The following is a 27,379-nucleotide window of genomic DNA, read 5'->3' as shown; positions in this document are numbered from 1 at the left end:
TCTTCAGGCACTAGAATTTTTAAAAACTGACCACCCTCTGATTACCAGAATACTTGAGAAAGTGGATCACCTAACCAAACTCAGCCTGGACATTATTTTTTGTTGGGTCCCTGGTCATGTGGGCCTGACTGGCAATGAAAAGGCAGATAATGCTGCTAAAGGAGCCCTGGATGAAGAGATATCTGAATGCAAAATACCTGTCTCTGACATCAAGCCTGTACTTTCTTCCTACATAATGGATAAATGGCAAGTCGAATGGGATGATTGTGCTGGAAATAAGCTGCATGATATATGCAATTCTGTGAAACAGCTGATTACTCAATCATTCTCATGCAGACATGATCAAGTCGTCTACACAAGGTGTAGAATTGGCCACTCTAGACTCACTCATGCTTTTTTGCTAACTGGAAGTGAACCTCCCCCCCCCCCCCCCCTCTGTGATTTTTGTGGACATCTCTTATCAATTAAGCATATTCTAACTTGCCCTGCTCTCAGAAGGGAAAAAAACAACAGTTTTTTAAAGAAGACACTATTTTTGGAATTTTTAATAAGGTCCCACCTTTAAAGGTTTTGAACTTTTTAAAATGTATTGATGTGAACAAACTTATTTAATGTATTTATTCAATTATTTATATCATTGTTGATTTTTAATTTGAGGTGAATTCTATTACCTGTACTGGCCATGAAATAGCCACTGTGGCATATTTGGCCATAAATGAAAACAAACAAACAAACAGTTTATATTTTCTTTGTGCTTTTCTGTAGTTGTTGTGCTCTGGGTGAGTAGGCCCTATTGCTCCTTTGTGACTAATCAATGAAAGAATGACAGAATGAAAGTAAATGCCAACACAAAACTGCATATAGCCAATGGCCCTTAAGTAAATAGTCTTGACTTCGATATTGATGCACCTAACTTCACTAGACAAGAAAGATCATTGATGTTCATACATTTGCCAGCTTTATTTAATTTTCTTGTTCAATTTGTGTGCCCTCTGGTCCTATGGCATTGGTTAGATGTAGCCTAGTAGGAGAGGCTGATCGTCGTCTCTGTCTGATCGTCGTGCAATTATCTGAATCGTTGGCCTAAATCAGGGGTGGGTAACCTTTTTTATTTGCCACTTCAAATTTCTCCAAGGGCCGTTCTATGAACACAAACCAGGATTTTCCCTTGCACTTTAGGCTTATATGGAAGGCAGCCACCTTTAAAACAGCTCCCATATTCTCTGGGTCCCTGAATATAAGTTCATTGTATTGCAAAATTAATTTCTAAGCTTCCTTTACAGATTATGGCATTTCATGTGAAGCTGCATAACATTAAAATTATATAAATAGCCCTCGAGACATAGGTTCCCCATCCCTGGCCTAAATAATCAAATAAACAAATGAAAATAGGTGAATTGCAAAAATAGATACAAATTAAATTGCTACTACTAGTTTTACTACTAGTATTACTACTAGTGGCAATAATAATAATACTGTAATATAATGATAAATCATTATTATTATTATTGTTATTATTATGATTATTATAAAAACCTCCTATATAGACCTGATGCATTGGTCTTGTCTGATTATCACCCTACTTCAACCTATGCAAGGTTAGGTCAGTTTGCATAGGCCCTATTTGCCAGTTTAGTGGCCTTTTCAGTTATTCTGAGAAATTAGCTTTCTAGGCTGTCTAGACTCCAGAGTAAGACAAAGCTGCAGACAGTCAGCAGGGATGATGATAAATCTCATTCTGAATTGTATAGGAAATTCTATTTATTTCAACAACATTTCTGAAAGGACTTGACTAATTCACTAGGCCTATTTTCCTTTTTTGCTCTGCTGTTTTCAACAGCGCGCCGTGGAAGAGAGACGCATGAGAAATGACGCGTCCTTGAGGGCAAATCTCATTGGTTCCGTTTGATGTGAAATAATGACGCGCGTTTCTTGCAGGAAGTGTGCTATTGTTATTGTTGAAGGGACCATGTTCGTCTTTATCTAGACCAGCGAGCTATCTCGGTGTTAAACGGTAGGCAAATGTGCAAAATAAATGTACGTGCAAAATGTTTAATGTTGCGCTGACTTCTTCAGTAGAAGTCGGAAATCTCTTTGAAGTGGCAGTGGCTTATTCAGCTAACAGCTAGTTGGAAATGGCTAGTATTTCGCTAGTCCGATGTGAAGTTTATTTGGTGGACAATTAGGTTCCCACTTCCCATGAGTCATTGTAGAGAATGGTGAAATGAATAATAAAGTGTGTCGGCACATAGATTTTATACTGTCTGGACAGTCTGAACAGGTTCAACCAAAACCAACAGATCCACCCACGTTGAACTATCCATGAACAACAATCATAACGCATGATGGGGTGCTAGCTAGCTGTTGATCTCGTCCAGTATTAGTTCGTTCAGATGTTAACTAGAACCAAGTTGCCCATCTTTGGACAGTGTTGACTTTCAAATTATGCGGGTTTGTGCGTGTCATTGATTTTCTGCTTCTAGAAAACGTCCTCATGATGAACTATGAAGGACTGGACCCTGGCTTGGGCGACTACCCGCCCGGGTTGCACGGAAGCCTCGAACCAGGTCTCGAACCTGCCCTGGACCCTAGGCTTGACCCTGCGCTGTTACAGGAGCTGGACCCAGATGGGCTCCCCGTGACCGACGTGCATCTTCTGGAGGGATTGTTTTCCGAGCTGCATAGCGTTGCTGCGGAAGTTGGCATTCCCGTCACAGCGACCCACTTCGATGTGCAGGAGGAGCTCCTGTGGATGGGAAACCACCGAGTAAGATAACACAGGCTTTGTAATGCACTTGTAGGCTTTGTCCTCAGCATTATTAAGCCCCGCTCCCTCTAGTGTGTCACCATATTCCTATGAGTATGTTTGTCTGGCCAAGCGAATGTTACAGGAATTTGGAATAAAATATGATAAATCAATGGAATGACCTAGTCACATCAGAGCTTCCATGATTGCATAAAGGATTGCTTTTCATTCATTTCATGCTTGTGTGTTATTTTTTCCTCTCTCTGTCTGTTATGTTCTGTGTAGGGACATGCCAGTTCCTTTTTTGGCCCTACAATGGACCGTTACTCCTCATTCCAAGTCCACCTGACTGACGACGTCCGTCACATCCAGACCATGGAGACGGGTGTTCTGTTCCTCACCAAGAATAACCTCAAGTGCCACACACGCGGAGGGCTCGTCATGTTTGATTACCCGTGAGTTGTTGTCAAAAAAAGAAATGATCAGCACTTGGTGTTGCCACAGACGTTTTATGGCATGCATTGCTTGAGGCCTTCTCCCCCCTCTGTGACGTGGGCCCTGAGGCTTAAGGAAATTACATGGAAATTGTTTATAACCCTCATAAGATAAGTTAAAGTGATAAATCTCCACAATACCTATATATTCAAGATCCACCTGTTAAGAGTCAACATACCCAGATCAATAACTAGATGGGGGAATTTCCAAGTAATACAGTATACTGTTCAACCCAGAAAAGGCATACGTCTATTTTGGTTAAGTCAAAGTCAAGTCAAAGTTTATTCATAATGCACTTTAAAACAACAAAGGCTGCTGACCAACGTGCTAAGAGGAAGGCTTAAATAAAAATGACTTGAGGAAACCATGCAACAACACAGACAATATGACTTGAAGACAACCATAAAACACAAAAAGCATAATAAGGGTTCATTAATATGAGATACAGTATACATAAACCAATAACCTGAAAGATGTCAATATGTAAAAACTATGAGACAGTATAAATAAACTAATGAACTCTTCTTCTTCTTCTTCTTCTTCTTCTTCTAACAATAATAATAATAGTGGTGATGATAATGATTATGTAATAATAATAGATGAAGTCATATTACATGTATTTCAGTATGGAGGAGGGTGCTGACATGCACAGTCTGCTGCTGACGGAGGACAACACCTTACTGATGGGAGGCCTGCAGAACTACGTGATGGAGCTGGACCTGGGCACTGTGCAGGAGACACAGAAAGTGAGCATAGCTCTATGTGTCAGGCACCTGTGCCTTCTATTGGTATATTTTCTTGGGCTTTTATGGCCTCGTTATTCAGATAGACAGTGAGAGACATGGAACAGGAGGAGAGAGAGAGAGAAGGGGAAGGAACGGGAGACTACTTTGGGCCGAAATTGAACAGGCAAGGATCTGCAAATGACCCGGGTAGGAATCGAACCGGGTCGCCGGCATAGTGTCCCAGTGCCCTACCGTTAGGCCATGGTAGGACTGACATTGAATTTTAAATACCTGATCATTTTTACTTCACTCAAGCTGTACTTCAAATGTTTTGAAGAGGAAAAGGAAACAGGAAAAGAGCAGCAGGAAGTTCTGGTTTGAATTCCAAGGCTGCATAAGATTTACTCTCATTTAATAGAGTCTTGTGTACACGTCAAAGGCTTTATAGACTGATGAGCAAGAAAGGAAAACGGACCGTGGAAGTGCAAGAGAAAGGTCATTGATATTTGCTCCTAAATACGGCACAATAGCTCTTGTTCACCTCTAAAGATGCCTCATCTCTTCTTGCGTAGTTCGACATGGAAGTCCCGGGGGTGGCCATCATGAGGCACTCCAACCGTTTCCTGTTCTGTGGACACACGTCTGGTAAGGTGAGATATAATTCACATACTCATCACGCATTAATCATTTTATTTCACACACGCCAGGTGTTTCCCCTTTTCGTCAGCAGCAACCATACAAGGTCCACCACAAATGGCAACAAACATGATCATCATCACTGCTGAAAATCCGCACCGAATCGGTAATCGGGCAACCAAGGCCCAATGGTTTGGGGTGGCTGGTCTTTCGATCTAAAGGTTGCAGTTTCAAATCCCTTACCAATGGGAAGCATGTGTGTCCCTACTCATTCATTCATGGCTTGGAAAAGGCACCTAACCTCACATTGCTCTAGGTACTTTAGCCAATACCCTGAAATGACTCGAATAAGTCGATAAATGCATCAGCTAATGTGATGTGATGTGATCGCAATTGAGAAAATACTGTGTAAGCCCTACACACAAAGGCTTACTTATTACCGTTCAAGACTGCACGCACAGCTTCTTGGTGCTCTAAATCTAAAACAACAGAAGAAAACGTTTACCACACACTTGTGTACCGGTACTTTAAGACAGTAACAGTTACAGTAACACATTCTTCACCCTTGTCACATCAGGTTTTAGACATAATGTCAGTGGTTCATCAACAGGGTAAAATGCACTTCTGACTTTGCATTGCTTCCTTCCAGGGCCTGTAACTTCCCCAAGTTAGCTTTGTGGAAGGCTCTGTCTTTATCTCTCTAGTTCAAATGAGAGTCAATTATGCTCCCAGTTTGCAGTGGTGAAACAACTTACAGTAGTATTGCTTTCTTTCATTCATTCTACTTCATTAGGACAATGCAAATTAATAAATTGGTGAAAACATCAATATAAATTTGCCAGAGTTAGCATAAGTGCTGACCTTTGGTGTCCTCAAAGGTGCGCAGAGGATACACATCATTACAAAGCAGGCAGAAAGCATACCCACACACCAAACCAACACTTAGACGAATACATTCAAATTGTTTGACTAATAGTTCAAAAGTCTGTAAAGCTATATTCATGCTATATGCATAGATAGAGAAAGGGAAACATTTGACCTTTTACTTTGAATTACTTACAATTCTTGGTCTTTTTCTTTAGTTAATTATGGTATACAACTCTCCTGGTTATTCTCTCTCCTCACCTGTAACTTCATACAGGTGTCTCATATTTTCAGTCTCTTTCTTTCTCTTATTATACACCTTTACTTATCCCAGTTGTCTGCCCTCTTTTGTTCCCATACAAACTTCAACGTTGTCAATGGTGCGACTGTGTCACCAGACGATTAATTTTCATTTCTTTCTCGTATGCACCCTCTTGTTTTTTCTCTCTACTCACTGGTCCCCATATGCAGGTCTCTTGTATTGACCTCCCCTGGTTGTTTTCTCTCCCCAGACCCGTCCTCATATGCAGGTGGTTCATATATTTGAGAAGAGTTTATTTGCAAAACGGTGTATCCACCATTTTTTACTTTTGCATTTTATTATTGTAGTAGGAAATGGATCTCACTCCATTTTTCTTCTTTCTCGTTGTTTTCTTTTTATTTTAACATTGCAGAGACTGACATGACAGACGTTTCGGCTGCACAGAGCCTTCTTCAGTGTCACCTTTTATTATTGAAAATGAGTGTCCATAGGTCCTATCACCCATGTGTGAATTCTTGCTATTCAAATATTTTGAGAACATACTTTTTCAACCTATATAAAATGCATTTTGCAATGCAATGGAATGCCCAGCACAAAAATGTCAATTTCCTAACATTCTACAAAATGGAGATACACCGTTTTGCAAATAAACTCTTAATTTCTTTCTTGTACGATACACCTCTCCCGGCTGTTTCTGTCTCCTCCTCTGTGCACATCATCTCCAGGTCTCGCTGCGTGACCCGCGCACCCTGAAGGTGGAGCAGGAGTTTGACGCCTTCTCTGGCAGCCTGTCGGACTTCGACGTGCACGGCAACCTGCTGGCGGCGTGCGGCTTCTCCAGCCGCGGCCTGAACGGCCTGGCCTGCGACCGCTTCCTCATGGTCTACGACCTGCGCATGATGCGCGCCGTCACGCCCCTGCAGGTGCACGTGGACCCGCTCTTCCTCAGGTTCATCCCCACTTACACCTCCCGCCTGGCCATCATCTCGCAGAGCGGTACGTATCTCCTCTGTCTGTCGGTCGCGCTCTCTCTCGTTTTGTTGTGTGTGTGTGTGTGTGTGTGTGTGTGTGTGTGTGTGTGTGTGTCTGTGTCTGTGTCTGTGTCTGTGTCTGTGTGTCTGTGTCTGTGTCTGTGTCTGTGTCTGTGTCTGTGTCTGTCTGTCTGTCTGTCTGTCTGTCTGTCTGTTGACTGTTCATGTTTGTACAGACATCTAATGTTTCTGCTCATCTCTTTCTCCTTTCTCAAGCCAGTGTCAGTCTTGCAAGTCCGCAGGCCTGGCCAACCGACATCTGTCTTTCTCTGTCTCTTGTGTGTGTGTGTGTCTCTCTCTCTCTCGCGCTCGCTCTCTCGCTCGCTCTCTGTCTGTCTGTCTGTCTGTTGACTCTTCATGTTTGTCCAGACCTCTGATGTTCTGCTCATCTTTCTTCTTCCTCAGGCTAGTGTCAGTTCTGCAAGTTCGCAGGCCTGTCCAACCGATATCTGTCTTTCTCGTCTGTGTGTGTCTCTCTCTCTCTCTCTCTCTCTCTCTCTCTCTCTCTCTCTCTCTCTCTCTCTCTCTCTCTCTCTCTCTCTCTCTCTCTCTCTCTCTCTCTTCATGTTTGTCCAGACCTCTAATGTTCTGCTCATCTCTGTCTCCTTCCCCAGGCCAGTGTCAGTTCTGTGAGCCGACGGGTCTGGCCAATCTGGCTGACGTCTTCCACGTCAACACGGTGGGCCAGCTGCTGATGAGCTTTGACGTGTCGTCCAGTAAGCAGGCGCTCTCCTTCGGGGACTCGGGCGGCTGCCTGCACCTGTGGTCCAGCGCACCCGAGGTTTCCTACAATGGCTACTCCCGTGAGACAGAGTTTGCGCTGCCCTGCCTGGTGGACTCGCTGCCGCAGCTGGACTGGGGCCACGAGCTGATGCCGCTCTCCCTCATCCCCACACCGCTCACCACCACAGAGTCCCTGGTATCCGACTGGCCCTCCGCGCTCGCCTCACCCAGCCCCAGGTGCTTACTACTACTGCTGCCACTATTACTGCTGCTACTACCACTGCTACTACTACTTGTACCACTAGGTACTATAATAATAATAATAATTTAAATAATTGTAATAATAATAATGATAATAATCCCTGGTCTCCGACTGGCCCTCCACTCAGCCCCTGATGCACCATTCATGTTGCTCTTAAACTATCTTATCTTCTCATTATGGAGATGTACCAAAATGAACATTTGTGGCTGAAACCGAAACCGAATAATAATTAATCACTTGGCTGAATGCCGAAACCAAAACCGAATATTAAAGTTCAGTTAGAAGTTATTAGTTAATAGTCACTATTTTTAAATATTGCTTAAATCTATAGCCCACAGTAAATGTTTAGACATGTTTTTCATAGACATTAAATGTTTATTTGAAATCTTCAAATATTACAGTAGAACTGAAATTAGTTTCATTATTGCTCATTTTCAATTGAGCATTGAAAGTGTGTTTTTTTGCGTTTTTGGACGAATATTTTCTGTTGCCGAATTTTCTACTACTACGAATAATGATAATCCTAATATTAGTGTCTTGTGGATTTCAGAAGATGTGTAGTGTATTGCACCCCAACCATTGGCTTTGAAATGACTTTTTAACCCATTGATGCCTGATGTTGCGTTGCGCAACATTGGCCCTGGCGCCTGGAGCTGCATTACGCAACATTCAGGCTCATGAGATTTGAGACAACTTTATTCAAAATCTCTGTTTGTTTGGGATGAATGAACACATTCTAATGAATGATGAGGGTCTTAGCTTTTAAATGCAACTTAGTGCATGTTTTTATGTGCTTCAGAAGCTGAGATATTTAGGTTTTTATAGGTTGAGGGCAGCTTTTCCTTAAAAGGGCTCAGACATTCAGCACCCTTTTTTGCAGGTGCCTTAGGCGTCAATGGGTTAAGCGGGCTTGCAGAGCAAGGCCCGATTCTAGTAATCCCTAAGTACAGTTTATTATTATTATGCTTGCTTGATTCTCTTGTGCAGGGCAGTAAAAATAGAAAATGGATCTCCTCCTAGGCCTTTCGAGATAGAGACACCATTCAAACAGTAAAACTTTGGGTCCCCATTGTTTGGGTTTGGGTCCTCATTGAAAACAATGGTAGAACCTTTGTGCCAGGCATTCCAGCCCTCTAGGTATCAGAGTGTAGGAAGATTTTTTGCTCATAAAACATCAACACTTTCACCTAGAAGTTTAGTTGACGCGTTGTCTCTATGATATGTCTCCAATCTGTGAAAGTATCATGTCCCAACTCCCATTACTTTTTAAATGGCCGGTGTGTAAAAACGACAGGGCTGGCCTAATGGCTTTTCCCATTGACTCTTAAAGTGCCTTTCTGAAGAGGTCAGCGCATCTTCCATAAGAGGTCCATTTGTGACTGAACCGTTTAACCTATAAACTTCATTCAAAGACTGTTAGAAAGAGCACATGTATGCCTCCAATCTGTGACCAGGACATGTGCCAATTCTTTTTAGTTTTTTAACAACAGCAAGCTAAAGACATAGAAACTGTTTTTGATTCTGCCCTCTGCCTTAGAGCAACATACTTACTGCCATACAGTCAATCAGAACAGGTGCAGCCAATATAGGGTTCCATCTCAACTGTCACTTTCTCTCAACATTCTATTCTTAACGAGCACCTGCAACTACAGTTCTAGAAGTCTATTGTTCAGCTCTTCAATGCAATCTGATATTGTCTTGCTGGAATATTTATGACAGCCAGCTGCTTGGCTCAATGGTGAAGGTGCTGGATTACAGATATGGAGGTTGGGAGTTCGAATCCCACTCGGACCCATGTTGATTTTCAAAATTATATCATATGCAGTGTTCCTTAGCCAACTTAAAATACCATATTTGTCATTTAGTGTCAATGGCAAAGGTGCTGGATTAGAAATATGGAGGTTGTGAGTTCGAATCCCACTCGGACCCATGTTGATTTTAAAAATTATATCATATGCAGTGTTCCTTAGCCAACTTAAAATGCCATGTATGTCATTGGTATATCCCCAAAACGCGGAGCTACAACACTTTCAAGATGGCTGAATCTAAGATGACTGAATTGTTTGGCCCATAACTTCTGACTGGGTGGATGGATTTTTTCCAACATTTCTTTTAGCTTTGTTTTCTCAATAGTATTTTGTTTTTAATTTAGGGATAGAGATATCAAAAATAAATCTGCTCATCTCTGCCCCAAAAGGCCGCTTCCAGCATTTTCTGTGAGAATGCAATCTAGTTACTTTTAGAAACACTTTTAAATGTGGCCATGGAAGACAAGTGTCCAGTACAAGCTATAAAGGAGGTGTGTGCAGTATTTGTGAGCATAGTTTCTTTTTATTTGGAAAATTTGAAACAATAGCAAACGTGTACAGTACAATGCAGTACAATTGCAACCATAGAGATCATACATAGAGTTATCATGTTATGACGGTTTGCCTTGTGTAGCTAGTTTAACATCTATGAAAAAGCCTCTTCTTTTGCTCTGGTGCTGTACCTGGAGTTGCAAGGAAAGGGGGCAGTATTGTGATGGAATGCTGCCACCTGTTGATGTGATTTGGATACTGCAAGAGAAGTTTAGTATTGTGTGTCGTCTCACTTTTTTATGTGTCCCATTTCACAGGCGTGCACCTCCTGTGGATCCAGAAATTCTGCGCACCATGAAAACAGTGGGCTTTATTGGTTACGCCCCTAATCCGCGCACACACCCCCGAAATCAGGTAAGTGGGGTCATCTAGTCACGAGAATTATCAGCTGTGTACCACAGCTATAATTTACACTGATGATTCTCAAACTGTGGGCCTTGAAGGTATTCCTTGTGGGCCTTGAAACCATTTTCCAATTATTCAACCAATTATATTTTTGTGTGTGTTGCTGATTACTATATGTATAATGTATGGTTAGAGTTTTTACATTTGCGTTTTTTCTTGCTGTATTTTCAAGGTAAAATATCAAGGTTGTGTTTTGGGTATAAAGAAACACTTGTTAAGTGTCATGAATGTACCTAACACTGCCAGCTCTGATTTCTGTGACAGGTGCCCTATAAGATCAAAGAGGTGGAGCTAGAGTATGACAGTTACAACCAAGTACCAGAGTCCCCTATTGGTCGAGATGAGGAGCCACACCTCTACATGGTCCCAAAGAAATATCGCAAGGTGACACATGAGACTCTCCGGGCCATCACATGGATTGATTGTAGATATTATAATCATTCAGCATTATTGTATATTTCCAAAACATTTGCATGAGAACCTCTTACAACGAAATGCTGCTTCCATTCTTGTGGTTATGTTTTAGGTTACCATCAAATACTCTAAACTTGGGCTGGAGGACTTTGACTTCAAGCATTACAACAGGACGCTCTTCGCTGGCCTGGAGCCCCATATCCCCAACGCCTACTGCAACAGTATGATCCAGGTACCAGTACAGTGGTGATGAAGACACTTTCATTTCCACTCCTTGTTTTCATAAAGATATATTTCCCCTGAGCCTCTGCCTGAAGGTGCCGGACGCGTATTGTTTTATTTTTTCCAGCCATGCGCAGTCGGTCTGTCCATCACCACTTTTGTTGGTGCAGTACATTTTGAATCGGTGAATGGATTTGGACTAAATCTCGTGTGCTAATACTTTATAGTAGTTAGACTAGAATAAAGTGACTCTACTCTACTATAAAGTATTTGCACAAGAGATTTATGCCAAATCCGTCCACCTATTCAAGCTTTATGGCGGAAAACAACATCTTTAATGGACAGACCGATTCAAAGGCTATGTATGGCTAGATGACCTGAGAACAGTATGCTATACAAGGTACATGACGTGAACATTTTGAAACCACGTTCAAGATGGGTGATTTTCAAGATGGCCGGAACTGACACTTTTGTCGTTGTTCACCTGTTTATATTGATCAAGAAGATAAGATGTGTGTTTGTGTGATTTATTGAGACTGTTTTGAGTGATGTTATGTCCTGTGATCTCCTAAGGTGCTGTACTTCCTGGAGCCGATCCGTTGCCTGGTGCAGAACCACCTGTGCCAGAAGGAGTTCTGCCTGGCCTGCGAGCTGGGCTTCCTCTTCCACATGCTGGACCTCTCCAGAGGAGACCCCTGCCAGGTAAAAGACCTACTGCTCTCAGAAGCCAGAGAGCCTTGACAAGCTCTCACCTCCAAAAGAGTACACCAAAGAGTTTCCCCAGAGCAGGGGAAGAATAGCCCATGGGTCAATCACGTTTTAGTTGTAGCACACGTCAGGGTGGTGCCGTGCAACCACAGCTAATGCCACTATTGCATGGATTAAATTATGTTGTTTTTAGTGGGTCTTAAAAGCATATTCATTGCAGTACATTAATTACCATTTACTAATTAATTTATGGGCATTAGTCATTGATCCACCTTCAGATTATTTGCTGTGCCTTTTTTTGTAATCTGGGACCAAAGCATTGCTATGCAATCCCTTTTTAAGAAACTGAAACATTGTAGAGCAAACTAAAGTAAACATAACTTTAAGCCAATAACTCCTACGTGTGTTACACAACATCTCCAATAACTCATTTGCATTGTTTCACCTTGTGTGATCAAAGCATTTTTACATAATACCTTTTACGCAATAATAACACTGAAATGCAGAAACCAAAGTTATTGTAACTAAGAGACTGAAACACGTAGAGCAAACTAAAAGTAAACTTGACTTGTCTTGGCATCCATCCTCCAGGCCAGTAACTTCCTGCGTGCGTTCCGCACCATCCCGGAGGCGTCGGCGCTGGGCCTGATCCTGGCCGACTCGGACGAGCAGACGGGGAAGGCCCGTCTGGGCCGCCTCATCCAGAGCTGGAACCGCTTCATCCTCACCCAGCTGCACCAGGAGACGCAGGAGCAGGAGGGGCCCCAGGCTTACCGCGGAGCCAGCAGCAAGTTAGACACGCACTTACTCACTTACTTAAGTCCAATAACAAAGACGAGGGAGATATGCTTTATTATCCTACAAAAGTAGGGTTAGCAGCAGGATAGATATTCAATTTGGTTATTTATTTATACCCGATGACAAGGACATGGTCTATACTAGACTATAAAGGCAACCTGAGTAAATAAATAGTAAAAGAAAGAGACATCAACATTTTAGATTAAATATCAGTCTGTGTAAGGGGACATGGATAGATAGGTTACCATTATTTTCCCATACGGGACATTTGTTTCCCCAAACTCAACTCATGTGTAAAACAGAACCAAGAAAGACGTCACTATACTGACCAACATGAGAGGAGGGGGCCCCCAGAGGCCAGATGTTTACACTTATCACATCGTAGCAGCTGTCTAGTTGTGTGGCCGTTGTAGAAATTGCAGTTGTTTACCACAATAAACAGTAAAATGTGTGTTGATTATTTTAAGTGAGGAACAAGAATGAAGAGGTTGGCTTGATAAAGAAGTGGATTATAATCTGTTCTAGAACCACCAATTCTCAGTTATCTGGTTTTACTTATTAGCTTGTCACAACTCAAGTGAGCTTAATAAATTCAATGTTCTGTTCTGCAAAACTGTTCTCGAACAACAGTTTTGCACAGTGAGTGAAGAATGAGCTAATATTGTGAATGTTCAGAGCAGAACATGCAGTATGTTGTCTCATCACAAGATGCATTTCAGAACAGGCAGATGTGTTTTCTCACACCACACAAAGGAGTAGAGAGTAGAGCAGTGTTTCCCAACCTTTTTTGTCTTGCGTACCCCCTAAGCCTCTTAGTTGTGCCATGAGTACCCCCTAATTCATTTTCTATTTAATTTTCTCTGTCCTGATGTGGCTGCTCCATACATTTGTTATGATAATAACACTTTTCAAAGTACCCCCTGCAGTGTGCTCGCGTACCCCTAGTGGTACACGTACCCCTGGTTGGGAAACACTGGAGTAGAGTATAATTTATTGTTTTGTTGTCATTTCCTTGTTGTATCTCTTGTGCAGTACCCTGGGTTCATCAGCGGAGTCTGTTATCGGCCGGCTGTTTGGCTGTGAGGTGGAGAACAGTAGCCTGTGTCGGTGTGGCAAGGAGACGGTGCGCGCCTCTCTCACGCTGCTCTTCACTCTGCACTACCCCGAGCACAACCCCACCGGTCAGCACCACACCTCAGCCTTCACACACTTTTACTGATATTCACCTTTTTCTGTCCTGCCGACTTTGACAGTTTTCTGCATTTGTCTCTACCTTTCCTGTTGGCCATAGGACACAGCAACATACGTGTAAACTTTTTAAATCCCACATTTGGGCTTGCATGCCCACCCATAGGGACACCGGTTCGAGTCCGGCTGGGGTCATGTCCCGATCCTCCCCTGCCTCTCTGTCCCATTCGCTTCCTGTCACCATCTTTGACTGTCCTGTCAAATAAAATTTAAAAAAAAAAAATATATATATAAAAGAAACTTTTTAGATAGGTCCTCCTGGTGTGATATAACATGCCAGTGGCCCTCACACACTTGAACTAGTTAATTCTGCTGGGTTATCCTACTGTGATTGTGTGGCCATCACAAGAGTATGGATGTCTTCTGACTGTCACTCATCATGAGCCTAGCTCTTGGTAATGCGGTCAGAGCATTATGTTTGCTGCCCTGGAGGCCTGTGTTCAAAGCCAGGCTACATCTCAACTACACCTCTGCTCATCGCATCACACAGGTGCAGCTGTGGCCTAGTGGTTAAGGAAATGGGCTTGCATGTTAGAATCCCACCTTTACCTTTCCCCATCTCAATCCATGGCTAAGGTGCCCTTGAGCAAGACACCTAACCCCACACTGCTCCATGGACTGTATCCAATACCCAAAACCCTGAAATAACTGTAAGTCTCTTTGGATAAAAGCGTCAGCTAAGTGTAATGTCATGTAATCACACCTACTCTTTTATTCCCTCAGATAAAACGCCCAAAGAGCATGACTTTGCAGATATCCTGAAGAAGAGCATTTGTCTGGAGCAGAGCACACAGGCCTGGTGTGACAACTGTGAGAAGTACCAGCCTACAGTAAGCATTTCCTACCTTTCCCTTTGCTCACCTGGAGTGTGTTTCTCGAAAGCGTAGTTGTTAGCCAATTAGCAACTTGGGTAGTTGTCAATGGGAAATTACATTGCAAACAACAAAGTAGCTAACGTAGTTAGCAACTATGGTTTCGAGAAATGCACCCCTGTCTATGGATTCTTTCTATAATCCTAACTCCTGTCATCCATTGTGCTGGTGGCAATGTACAGGTCATTTTCTCATTTGCAATCGTATTGTTTAATGGAGAAATGTCCCCCAAAAGTTTTTGTGGCTAGGCTGACTGACAGCGGGGGAAACTTCATTGTTTCCTCCACGGAGGCGGGGCAGGGCCACAAGCACAGGTTGAGGACGGAAGTTAGGATAGTGGAATGTACCCTAGGTCTTTGCTTTGTTATGCACTTGATGCACTGGATGCTTAAAATGTGACCTGTTCAAACGGCTGGTCTCTTTTGTACTTGTGTGATGAGATGCATTGTGGAGGCAGTTGTAGAGCACTCTACTCTATGCCTGTACTGTCAGCATGGTGTATTGTGTTGCTGTTATGTGTTCATTGTTACCATATGTGGCAGCTCTGTGAATGTCCAAGACGAATTTCCTTTGGGACCAATAAAATCATCTAAAATTTTACATCTTGACAAGCACTGATGAGATTATATTAGATTAGATTGGATCAGATTAGCCTTCATTGTCTCTTCAGGAGAGAAATTCTGTGTGGACATGAGAGTGTGATTCACAATTAACAACACAACAGGCAGCAAGACCTGTGGCTGAAACAGTAGGTCAGAGGATGTTTCATTAGTTTGAATGACGCATGGAGTAGCACAGCTTTACAGCACTACATTACAGTATGTCCCAGGTCTCTTATCCATCATATCATATACTGTGTCTATATCTTTATGTGCCTCATAATAACTTCCTGGCCACCTGTGCTGCTGCTGCTGTGCTCAGGTGCAGACGCGGAACATCCGCTGCCTGCCTGACGTGCTGGTCATCAATTGTGAGGTGAACAGCGTGAAGGAGGTGGAGTTCTGGAAGATACAGGCGGAGGTGAGGGAGCCGCTCGGCTACACATCCAGACACCACACACATTCAAAACTTGATTTATGGATGAAGGATAACAATCACAACATCAACTCACACACAAACAAAACCTGCCTTATATACGTATAAGGTGCTACAGTCACAGTTGCTTGAATTACATCGCTTATGTTTGGATAACATGACATGGACGAATGAGTATTTTCACAGATTCAATTTTCACACATCACACATCTCCAAGGCAGGTATCCAATTCCTTTCATCCTTTATCCAGATACCTCACCAGTATTGTAAAACGTGACCTAATCAGTCAAAATACAAACTGGTGAGCATGTACTCCCCTCTCTTCAGAATATGTGTATGTAGTTGACTCATCAATAAACAGCTCAACAAAAGTTCCTGCATACAGTATGTCGTGGGTTTTTGAAATTGATGTTTTAGTTGAATGATTGAAACAGAATGTGTTTTGTGCTGCAGTATGCGTTCAACAAGGCCCTGAAGAAAGAAGCCGCGGAGCCACCAAAGCCCAAGCCTGAGCCGCTCCCAACAGAGTGGTGCATAGAGTGAGTACAACCATGCTACCTGCTTCAGTCACAGCCAGAGGAAAGACTACTATTTTTGTAATGTATGTATGTGTACTGTATGTATGGTCCAGTAGCCACAAAAAAACACCCTTGAATAGGAGAATACATAGGGATTTCACATGATCCATGGTATTTTGTAGGACAGAGAACGAGAGAGGCTCAAAGTGGGAGAAGGCAGCAGGGTAAGTGACAAATATTGAGGGGCTCAAGGCTAGAGGGGAGAGGAGAGACGAGCTGATACTTGAGATCCCTTCCTCAAAGAAGTTGAGGAAATAACTAGACTGCCTGTGCAGTCGCCTTCGACTGCTTAAGGTATATCCCCGAAACGCGACGCTTCCAGTCCCCCATCATTCCTACCACTCCCGTCCACCATTTCGTAAACGTATATGATACATACAGACGTGACATGACGTGCATAGGCTTAAAACCAAACGACTATTGTGAAAATGAAGCAAAAAATGGGGCAAATGGTAATACTGTTTTAATGGTTCAGTGGATATACCATATTAGGTACAGTGTAATAACCAGTGTAACAATATTTAATACAATGTAATTTTTTTACTTACATCATGTGTTTGTGCGTAAGTGGTATTACATGGTATTGCATATTGTTACACTGGTATTACACTATATTACATGGTATTGCATACTGTTACACTCGTTATTACACTGTACCTGATATTGCATATTGTTACACTGGTATTACACTAGTATTACATGGTATTAAATATTGTTACATTGGTTATTACACTGTACCTAATATGGTAGATTCACTGAAATGGTGAACCATTAAAATAAGGTGTTAACATGCAAATCAATCCACCCAGTCAGAAGTTATGGGCCAAATGAAAATTCCGCCATTTTGAAAGTGCTGTCTTCCAAACTCGAATCAGTTCATGAACCTACCCTAGAGCATTCACACACAAAATCTGGGACAAATCCATCCACCCGGTCAGTAGTTATGGGCCAAACAATAATTCGGCCATCTTGAATTCAGCCATCTTGAAAGTGTTGACCTCCAAACTCGAATCAGTTCATGAACCTACCCTAGAGCATTCACACACCAAATCTGGGACAAATCCATCCACCCGGTCAGAAGTTATGGGCCAAACAAAAATTCGGCCATCTTGAATTCAGCCATCTTGAAAGTGTTGACCTCCCAACTCGAAGCAGTTCATGAACCTACCCTAGAGCATTCACACACCAAATCTGGGACAAATCCATCCACCCGGTCAGAAGTTATGGACCAAACAAAAATTCGGCCATCTTGAATTCAGCCCATCTTGAAAGTGTTGACCTCCCAACTCGAAGCAGTTCATGAACCTACCCTAGAGCATTCACACACCAAATCTGGGACAAATCCATCCACCCGGTCAGAAGTTATGGACCAAACAAAAATTCGGCCATCTTGTATTCAGCCATCTTGAAAGTGTTGACCTCCAAACTCGAATCACTTCATGAACCAGCCCTAGAGCATTCACCCAAAAAATCTGGGACAAATCCAAACATCCGTTCAAAAGTTATCGCGTTAACACGAAAGACCTTACGCGGCGGCGGCGGCGGACGCGGCGGACGCGGCGGCGGCGCACGCAAAACCATTACATCCCCGACGCTCCGCGTTTCGGGGATATAATTATATGGCGAGTGATTGGTTAAGGCAAATAAAGTTAAGGAGCATTATTAAAAAAAGATTAGTTTCTGTGTTTTCCACTTAGACTTCTTTTTCTAGTAACAATCAGTTAAGAATATGGTTAGGTCAGAGTGCTTGTATAGTTTTTGCATACTGAAGCCATGCCCTGCCAGCCCGACAGGCCAGACCATCCATTTTGACTTCGTAATTCACGAATGGTCTCATAACACTTTTCTGGGGAGGGTTTAGTGGTCCACCAGACGGCCAGCGTCATGAAATATGCGTCATGAAATATGCGTCATGAAATATGCGTCATGAAAATTAACTGTCAGCGATTGATCAGACCAGGTCCACTCATTTCAAACCAGAGCTGAGCTCACTCCTCCAACCCAAGCGCTCCAGGGCATTGAGGATCCTGACCAAAAATGAATTAATAAGTAATTGTCTGGTAAAACCTCCTATGTAAATCATGAATTATTATGCAAGCAGCCCTGCATATGCTGTGCGTTGATCAACTAATGCCCACTGCCGGTTTTCGGGTAGGCCTACAACTCGACACAGCGCGACTCGGCCGCCACTTTTTGCTTTTCAAATAAGCGCGACACAGCTCAATCATAAAGCAAAAAGTGGCGGCCAAGTGGAAAAGAGGCATAACTGTGTTTGCTGGTCTGTGTACTGTAGAAATGATGGAAACCCTGCAGAAGCCCTGACCTTTGACACGCGGGCCGAGGACCTGCAGCACGTGTGGATCCCCCTGAGCCTCAAGATGTCCATCAGCAAGGCACAGGGCCTGGAGGTCAGCAGCTGGCCCGAGGGAGACGAGGTGAGGAGTCCTCCACGAGACACCTGGGTTGTGTTTCTCGAAAGCATAGTTTTCAGTTTGTTTCAGAGATGTAAAAGTTTTATCCTTTGTCTTTGAAATGAATTTGCTGCCGATGTGGGTTTAGTGTGGCTAGGCAACTGCTCAGTCCTTACTCTGTCACTTTGCTTTGTCGGTGACTCTTTTATGGTCTTACCCTGTTTGCACTTACGCTCTCTTACACTTCTTATGTTCTCGGCTGCATGAATGTAGCTTGAGGATTTGTGTCCTCTTGAAGTTCGTTCTAAGTCTGTAAATAGCTTTGGATTAAAACGTCTGCAAAGTGTTATGTAATAACAAAAGAACTATGGAAAAAAACACTCACTGTTTACTGAAACACTTTTATAGCCTGCTTTAGTCTATTTTTGAAGCATGTCTTTTTTCCGACTCGGCATGTGTTTGAAAAGACTAGCAAAAAAAATATTACATTAATTTTCATAAAATATGGCTCTTATTTTGTAGCTGAGTGCTGCAGAGGAAGCGGAGGGGGCTGCTATATACGACCTGGTGGTGACCGTCTCACATGTACTGGACGCCCGCACTGGCGGCAACCTTGTGGCTCATGTTAAAGTAGGAGAGACCTACCACCAGAGGAAGGAGGTGAGTTCACTGTGCAAGACTGAACACAACCGTCCGAATTACCACCATCAGTAGTAGTGGTGTCAACAATGATCGATTCGGCGATCCGAATTGATCCGGGGCATGGACAATCCAGATCCAGATCCGGCAAGTTCCAGAATCAATCCGGCAATTTTTTTAAGTTTCAATTACTTCCATGGATATTTCGGGAGCAAATGAATGTTAAATTAAATAAAAACACTTCAAAACATTGCAAGACTGATACAGACTGATACAGAAAACAGCCAATAAATTGTTGCTCAGTATCTGACTACTTGTATTTCCTCATCATGGCTGAACATTTGCTTTGCGTTCAGTAGAAATGTAATGTATTGCAATGCATTGTAGAATTGAATCGAATCGGATTGGATCTAATAGAATCGAATCGAATCGAATCGGATCTACTACCTCCCGAATCGTGATCGAATCGGATCGTGAGGGCAGTGCAGATCCACACCACTAATCAGTAGCATCTCAATTGTGAGAAGCTTTTCGTGGTGTTTAGGAAGTTGACTGCATACTTTATGAAATAAAGTCTCGATTGTCTTTTTAAACTAGGACCTAACCTAAACTACTCGAAAGGAGGCGGCTGTGCAAGATTATTGTTTTGACCTTTTGTGAAAAGGTGTTTGTGCTGCCTGTAACGTGAATGCTTTGTTAGATGGTGTTTTTAAATGCTTGTTCAAATTCACTGTCCTTTCTGACGGAGGCTTCTGGCTAAAAGTGCTTGATGTCTTTAAGTGCTTGTTTTATAATATAATCTTTCTACAAGAGAAAAAAGACAAGATGGGTCTTTTTTACGAATGGGCTCCCCATAATTTACTATCTTCTGTAATTTTTTTTACTCAGGGTGTGACACATCAGCAGTGGTATCTGTTCAATGACTTCCTCATCGAACCCATTGACAAGGTAAATCAATTAATACTGTATGTCTTCTGAATTCTCAGATTGACAACAAGTTGAACCAAATCGGGGTGCGTTTCTCGAAAGCGCAGTTGTTAGCCAGCTAGCAACTTGGGTAGTTGGGTCATTCCATGTCAATTCATCAGGAGCCTGCGCACTTAGGTCTGAAAAAAATCTGAAAAAATTACCAAATGTACCCATGGTGCTTAAGAGAAACACATTTATTTGAGTGTAAGATGTATACTTTCCATGTTACAGCCATTTTCACTGGAGGAGGGGGGTGCCCATTTTGTTCACACTCTTTTTTTGTAAAAGTTCACAAGTCCATGGCTCAAGAACTAAACCATGAAGGAAGCTCACATTATGCATGCTGGTACATAGATAGGAATAGTTTGTTGCAAAACTGTCCATTTTGGTCTGGATGATCCTGCATCGTCATAGCATTTCCTCAAAGATGATACAAATTTTATTGCAGATTTTGGATGTGCTCTGTTTAGGCCTTCAGAAGACATATTTTTACCCAATATAGGTTCTTCATTTTTTTCCCCTGGTAGAGATAAGTAGAAACACTCTCATAAAAAGCAATAAATAGAAAGGAAACCCTATCGGTATTTGAACAGAAGACCATACAAGTCTGACAAATCATTTTGGGCGTCATTTTCAGAGCTCCAGAACCCCTTGTGGGATTGTCCACAGATTTTTAAAATATTTTTTTCTTTATTCTCCATGAAATCTTCTTTTTAAGAATGCCAATTTGACTTATATGTGATGTTTTCTTTTTTTAATTTCCATACTGAACATGGGCAACATGCACATTGAGAGCAATATGTTTTCTATGCATTTCTTCAGCTGACATCTGCTGGTCAAAAAAAGTAACAACATGACTCTTTGTGCCTGACCTAGGCTGTGTCTCAAATGACGCACTTTTGTCAGTGCACTGACAGTCGGTGCCCAGTGCACACAGTGCACTGAGGTCTTAAGTGCATAGTGTCGTGGAAAATTTTGAGCACTATGCACTGTGCCCTCGCTGGAAGTGACGGCTGAGCATGGCATTAGCTCGCCAAAATACGAGTTGGCTACTGTTTACAATGCACAGCGTCTGGTGCTTGTATTTCCATGTCCTTCACCCCAAAGGACAACAATCACACACTTTGGTTGGCATGAAAAGGTTGGTGTCCCATCAACATTACTTACAGAATTAGGAGACTGTTGACCAAACTCTTCTACTGAACTGAATGCCACATTTCCTCCGTGTCATTGTCAACATGGCCGCCGTTTAGTGCGTGTAGTGTCCATCAGTCAAGGGGTGCATCCCAATATGTGACCTTGCCTCCTCCACTTGCCTCCTCCACTTGCTTCTCGTCATGATGACATCACTGACAACAGCATTATACTTCAATATCTTGCAAAAGCTCAATTGTAAAGTCTTTTTCTCATTTGCAATTGCGATGGTGAATGAAAAACAGTCCCTCAAAAGTTGTTGTGGCGAGGCTGACAGCTGGGAAACTTTATCGTTTTCTCCACGGAGGAGGGGCCAGGAGGCGGGACGAGGAGACAAGCACAAGTGGAGGAGGCAAGGACACATATTGGGATGCACCCAAGCACTGCATTTTTCCGCCATTGTTAGGGGATCATCCTGGCACTTTCAGTGCACTGGCTCAACTGAAATTTTCAGCGTGAGCGCCCTAGGCACTGAAATACAGTGCCTGAAGTGCACAAGTGCGGCATTTGAGATACGGCCCTAGTGTCTCTTTTGGTGTGCGAACCTGCACCCACATTGAACGCTCCTGAAATCATTGAAATTGAAAGGGATACCTGCACCCCTGCACAGGGACTCTCAGGTGATCATGTCCGGGCAAAATTTGCATTTGATTATTTAGTCTTTACATTAAATGTTATAGAAATCATGTTGCTCTCTTTTTGCATTTTGCCCATGTTCAGGGTGGAAATTAAAAAAGAAAACATCACATAAGACAAGTCTCATTGGCATTTTTAAAAAGAAGACTTCATGGAGAATGAAAAAAAAAAAAATCTGTGGACAATCCCACATGGTGTTCTGGTGCTCTGAAAATGACACCCAAAATGATTTGTCAGACTTGTGAGGTCTTCTGGTAAAACACTGATGGGGTTTCCTTTCTATTTATAGCTTTTTATGAGAGTGTTTCTACTTGTAACTACAAGGGGAAAAAATCATGAGGCTATGTTGGGCACAAACATCATGCCAAACAACATGTCTTCTGAAGGCCTAAACAGAACACAGCCAAAAACTCCAGTACAATTTGTATCATCTTTGAGGGAATGCTATGACGATGCAGGATCATACAGACCAAAACTGACAGTTTTGCAACAAACGATTACGATCTTTGTACCAGCATGCCAAATTTGAGCTTCCTACATGGTTTAGTTCTTCAGCTATGGGCTTGTGAACAACAAAAAGAGTGTGAACAAAATGGGCACCCCCCTCCCCCAGTAAAATTGGCTGTAACACAGAGAGTATACATCTTACATTCAAATAAATTTACAGTGTTTCTCTTAAGTACCATGGGTACACTTGGTAATATTTTCAGATTTTTTTGAGACCTAAGTGCGCGGGCTCCTGTTGATTTGACGTGAAATGACCCAGTTGCCAATGGGAAATTAAATTGGAAACAACAAAGTAGCTACTGTAGTTGGCAACAACGGTTTTCAGAAACACACCCCAGGTTAGAAGAGTTTCCAACATCTCTGAATCCTTGTGTGTTTACTTTTTGTCCTTTCAGACTGAGTCTGCCCAATTTGATGTGAACTGGAAGGTTCCAGCAATTCTCTACTATGCCAAGAGGAACTACCACTCCAGATATGACCTGCGCAGTAAGGGCTTGTTCTCAATTTTTAGGAATGTGCTTGTTCTGCTTTTAATAACTTTCTGTTGATAATGGTGATTAAAAGTGAAAGCCAAATGTATCATGAATTCAGCATCTGGACATTCCCCAATATTTGGCATATATTTTAGCGATGAACCACAGGAAATGTTCAGTATCTAATGTTCAGTGTTGTTCATCTATCATTGGCATTATTGTTATTATTGAAATGCCATCATTGTTGTCATACTTTGGCCACTTCCATCATATTGTACCGGTCTTACCCCCCCCCGTGTTCTACTTCTTATCTCTCGTGATCTGTGTTTGTTTCACCTCACCTTGGTTTCCTTATTGTCCTAGTTAAAAACCCCATAGAGGCCAGTGTTCTGCTGACGGAAGCCTCTCTGGCGCGTAAACAGAGGAAGAGCCACGCCACCTTCATCCCCCTGATGGTCAGCGAGATGCCCCAGGCCGGGGACCTGGTGGGACTTGATGCAGAGTTTGTCACGCTCAATCAGGTCTGGAGCTTGGACCATACTTTATAAGCTTGGCAACTTTTTTTAATTTATTTTTTTAGCTTGGAGCTTTAACTCCCTTACTGATAATTGCCTACAGTTATAACTCATGTGGGATATTCTAAAGCTATAAAGTCAATACAGTGTCTGGATGCATCCAGCAAAAACTCTCTTGCTTTTACATTTCATAGCCTTTAGGTTTTTGTTTTCTTGCTCCAAATGATATTTGTTTAGAGACAATACTTGTTGTGCTTATACAGTAACTACTTTTACTTTATCTACATTTATGTACTGTATTATAATTTGGTGTAATAATTAATTCAGGATGTTGCACCATGCATTGTCAAATACACAGAAATGATCATCTGTGACCCTGAGGTAAATTATTATAAGAACACTGAACTCTCCCGTGGTCTCTCACCTCCAATGGAACATCAATGACACTGATCAATGTATAGCCGAAAGTTTTGTCTCCTGCTGCCAACTGAAAAATAAATGTAAAAAGAACAATCGCTGAAATCGGTATCCCTAAATATAATATAATCTGTATAATTGGTGACCCTAAATATAATATACTCGTATAATCGGTAGCCCTAAAACCTGTTGTGGTGTTCCTCATCTCATCTGTACTGCAGGAGGAGGCGGAGCTGCGCAGCGATGGCACCAAGTCCACCATTAAGCCCAGCCAGATGTCTGTGGCCCGCATCACCTGCGTCCGGGGCCAGGGGCCCAACGAGAGAGTGCCCTTCATAGACGACTACATCTCCACACAAGAGCAGGTAAGAGGCTAAAGCTATGCGTAGATCCTTAGTCACTTCTCACTTAGTCCTGCAAAGGTCTAAGTGAGAAGAAAGTTTTAACTGTCTACAGAATCCTGTTGCTTTCTCCTGTATTATCTCTGCTGGAATGCTTCCTCATCTCCAACGCTTTCTGTTGGTCCTGTGACATGTGTAGGTTGTGGACTACCTTACGCAGTACTCTGGAATCAAGCCTGGCGATCTAGATGCGAAGATATCCTCCAAGCACTTGACGACTCTAAAATCCACCTACCTCAAGCTGCGCTTCCTCATCGACACAGGGGTTCGCTTCGTAGGCCATGGTCTACAGAAGGACTTCCGCGTCATCAACTTATTGGTATTTCACTTCATATGATCTAATCATTGATATGGCGTACACCTCATGTTGACAGTTAGAACGAAAGCAGTGTTGTTTTATACAGTGCTCCGTGCAACTGCCTTTTTTTAGCAGGGTTGGTATGCTTAATGTAACCTGAGCAATATCACAGCATTGTAACGGGAATCTTGGGAGTATTGAAGTTGTAAAGAATGTTAATTCTTTTAGGAATTGTAGAATGTTCTATCAGAATTTCAAGATTTTCTGTTGATGACACACGGGGGAACTTTTTGAGCAATTTGTGCAAATTACCGTTTTCATGACCTCTGTCTTTAGGTCCCAAAAGACCAAGTGATCGACACAGTGTACCTCTTCCATATGCCACGCAAAAGGATGATCTCTCTACGTTTCCTTGCCTGGTACTTTTTAGGTTGGTATTTATCAATTAAAACACTTGGTGTTAAAGTTTTATGTTTTTTGTTTTTTTTGTTTTTTTAAAGTAACGGTTCTTCTCTGTCTGTTTTTAAAAGCATCTCTTCTGTTGAATTTTAGATTTAAATATCCAGGGCGAAACGCACGACAGTATTGAAGATGCCCGCACAGCCCTGCAGCTTTACCGGAAGCACTTGGAGCTGGGTCGAGGGGGTAAAGACGATGTGCGGAAAGCTCTTAAGGAGCTGTACGAGAAGGGGCGCAAGCTGGACTGGAAAGTTCCAGAAGCTGATCCTACAGAGAGCCAAGGTATTGTATCAGCACAGATTGCATGAAGCTGACATTCTGTATTTGTATCTGAAAAGACATAAGGGAATTGAGTTGAGTGTCGTTTAGGGGAGTACTGGTACCTCCGTATAGGTACACGTAAAAGCGCCAAACATTAACTGTAAGGTTTCAAATTTGATTCCCACTCCATCTGGTTAGGTAAGAGTGACCTTGGGGCCCTGCTGTAGTAGCCTGGTCCTGACCATCCCATAATACTACCATTTCATTTTGTATTTATGGTCTGGCATTTGTTTGCTCTGAAGCAATTGTTGGAAGCAGGAAGCTTGCATTCAGTTATGGTTTAAAATTATTGGACACCTCTCACCCAATCGCTGGCAGTTACTCAACAATAACATAGCGCAGACCAATGGCTCTGGCGCAGATGTGTACGTCATTGTCACGAGCGTCCTCCCCCTTTCGCCCCCACGTGGGGGGCGTATTCGATTATTGGCTGTTTTCTGGGGGGGCGTTGCGATCAAAATTTTGGCACGGCCAGACTACAGTAGTGGAGCCAATCCTTTGGCGGAAGTACGTAGGATGGCTCGCGAGGCTACTGCTGTAGCCAACCGGTAGGGTTACTCGTCTGCCATGCAGCCGACCCGGGTTCCATTCCCGGCCCTGGTCATTTGCCGACCCCTCCCCATCTCTCTCCCCATTCGCTTCCTGTCCACCTCTCAAGCTGTCCTGTCAAATAAAGTCGTAAAAGACCCCCCCAAAAAATCTTTAAGAGTGTTCTTGGATGAGCTAGTCATCATCAGTAGGGGTGTGTGAGGTGTGTGTCTATGCGTGAGTATGGCATTGACAGACTGGAAATGAAGAATATTTGCTGATTAAAGTACTGAATCAATGTTGTCCATTAGTTGTTTACCATCTAGCACTGTTTCATACGTTGTGTGTCTGTCTTTCTGCTTGTCTACCTTAGGTTCCACAGTCTACTCGTCTGTGATGGAGCTGTAGAAACCAAGACACTGCTCTCCAGTGGACGTTTTGTGTGAAAAAAAAAGAATGTACATTATGGATTCATATTTTTGAAATGATGCCATTTTGTTTTTTGTACTTTGAAATGCCACCAAAGCACCAAATCACTGGATGTGAGAAACGTCATGTTGCATTGTAGCATCATGTTAGAGTGAGCTGCCTGACAACCTTGTACAGTACACAGTATGGAGGACCTGTAGAAGAACTCTGAAGTATCATGGACTCGCATGACCACTATCATGGCAATTATTTTTATTGCAAGTTATTGTGTACTACTTGTTAATGTTAATTGTTCTGTACGCTTTCTAATGGTTTTGTTATTAAAAAACAAAAACTTTAAAGTTGAAAATTGCTTTCTGTAGACCCTGAGTTGTTGTGGGAAAGCATTATGCAATATGTAGTTTTTTGATGTAAAATAAAACATTCTCATAAACATACCCAGGTCTAAAAATCCTAAAAGAGACATTGATGCATCTTAAGCTATATATTGGGACAGAGCTATTGAATAAATGCTAACTCGATAAATGTACAATAAACACAAGCTCTAATAATAACCTTTTATTATTTGTTCTCCAACACATACAGTAAGACAGATTTCTATATTTATTAAATTGAATTCCAGACAAGGTATACAGACAGCCTTTTTCTTCAACCCTTTTTCAACATTAGTGATCAGAACTAAAAGTTTAAACTTATCGCTCAAACAATACCCTTGAACTACATGAATACGCTATAGGCAATCTTTACAAATCTGTGTAGACTTTTTCCAAGTCTAAGATGTGCAACTGACCTTTGTAA

The 27,379-nt window shown here is 42.4% G+C and overlaps 1 protein-coding gene across 1 annotated transcript; it reads left to right on the top strand.

Annotated features, from left to right (window-relative positions):
* The first annotated feature begins 1,913 nt into the window (after window positions 1–1,913).
* pan2 (poly(A) specific ribonuclease subunit PAN2) lies at window positions 1,914–26,934 on the top strand. Its single transcript, XM_063209254.1, has 26 exons — window positions 1,914–2,014; window positions 2,484–2,767; window positions 3,032–3,201; window positions 3,867–3,987; window positions 4,539–4,616; window positions 6,454–6,724; window positions 7,374–7,719; window positions 10,362–10,458; window positions 10,774–10,893; window positions 11,036–11,155; window positions 11,719–11,847; window positions 12,445–12,644; window positions 13,684–13,832; window positions 14,623–14,729; window positions 15,693–15,791; window positions 16,260–16,345; window positions 18,678–18,819; window positions 19,318–19,455; window positions 20,323–20,382; window positions 23,136–23,226; window positions 23,577–23,734; window positions 24,367–24,510; window positions 24,686–24,865; window positions 25,181–25,274; window positions 25,397–25,585; window positions 26,526–26,934. Exons 2-26 carry the CDS (start codon window positions 2,495–2,497, stop codon window positions 26,558–26,560), a joined length of 3,597 nt encoding a protein of 1,198 aa, XP_063065324.1. The 5' UTR covers window positions 1,914–2,014; window positions 2,484–2,494; the 3' UTR covers window positions 26,561–26,934.
* The last annotated feature ends 445 nt before the right edge of the window (window positions 26,935–27,379 follow it).

Source organism: Engraulis encrasicolus, chromosome 10, assembly GCF_034702125.1.
Source record: "Engraulis encrasicolus isolate BLACKSEA-1 chromosome 10, IST_EnEncr_1.0, whole genome shotgun sequence".
NCBI lineage: Eukaryota > Metazoa > Chordata > Actinopteri > Clupeiformes > Engraulidae > Engraulis > Engraulis encrasicolus.
The sequence above is the reverse complement of the archived record's forward strand: the minus strand, read 5'-3'. Positions and strand labels throughout refer to the sequence as shown.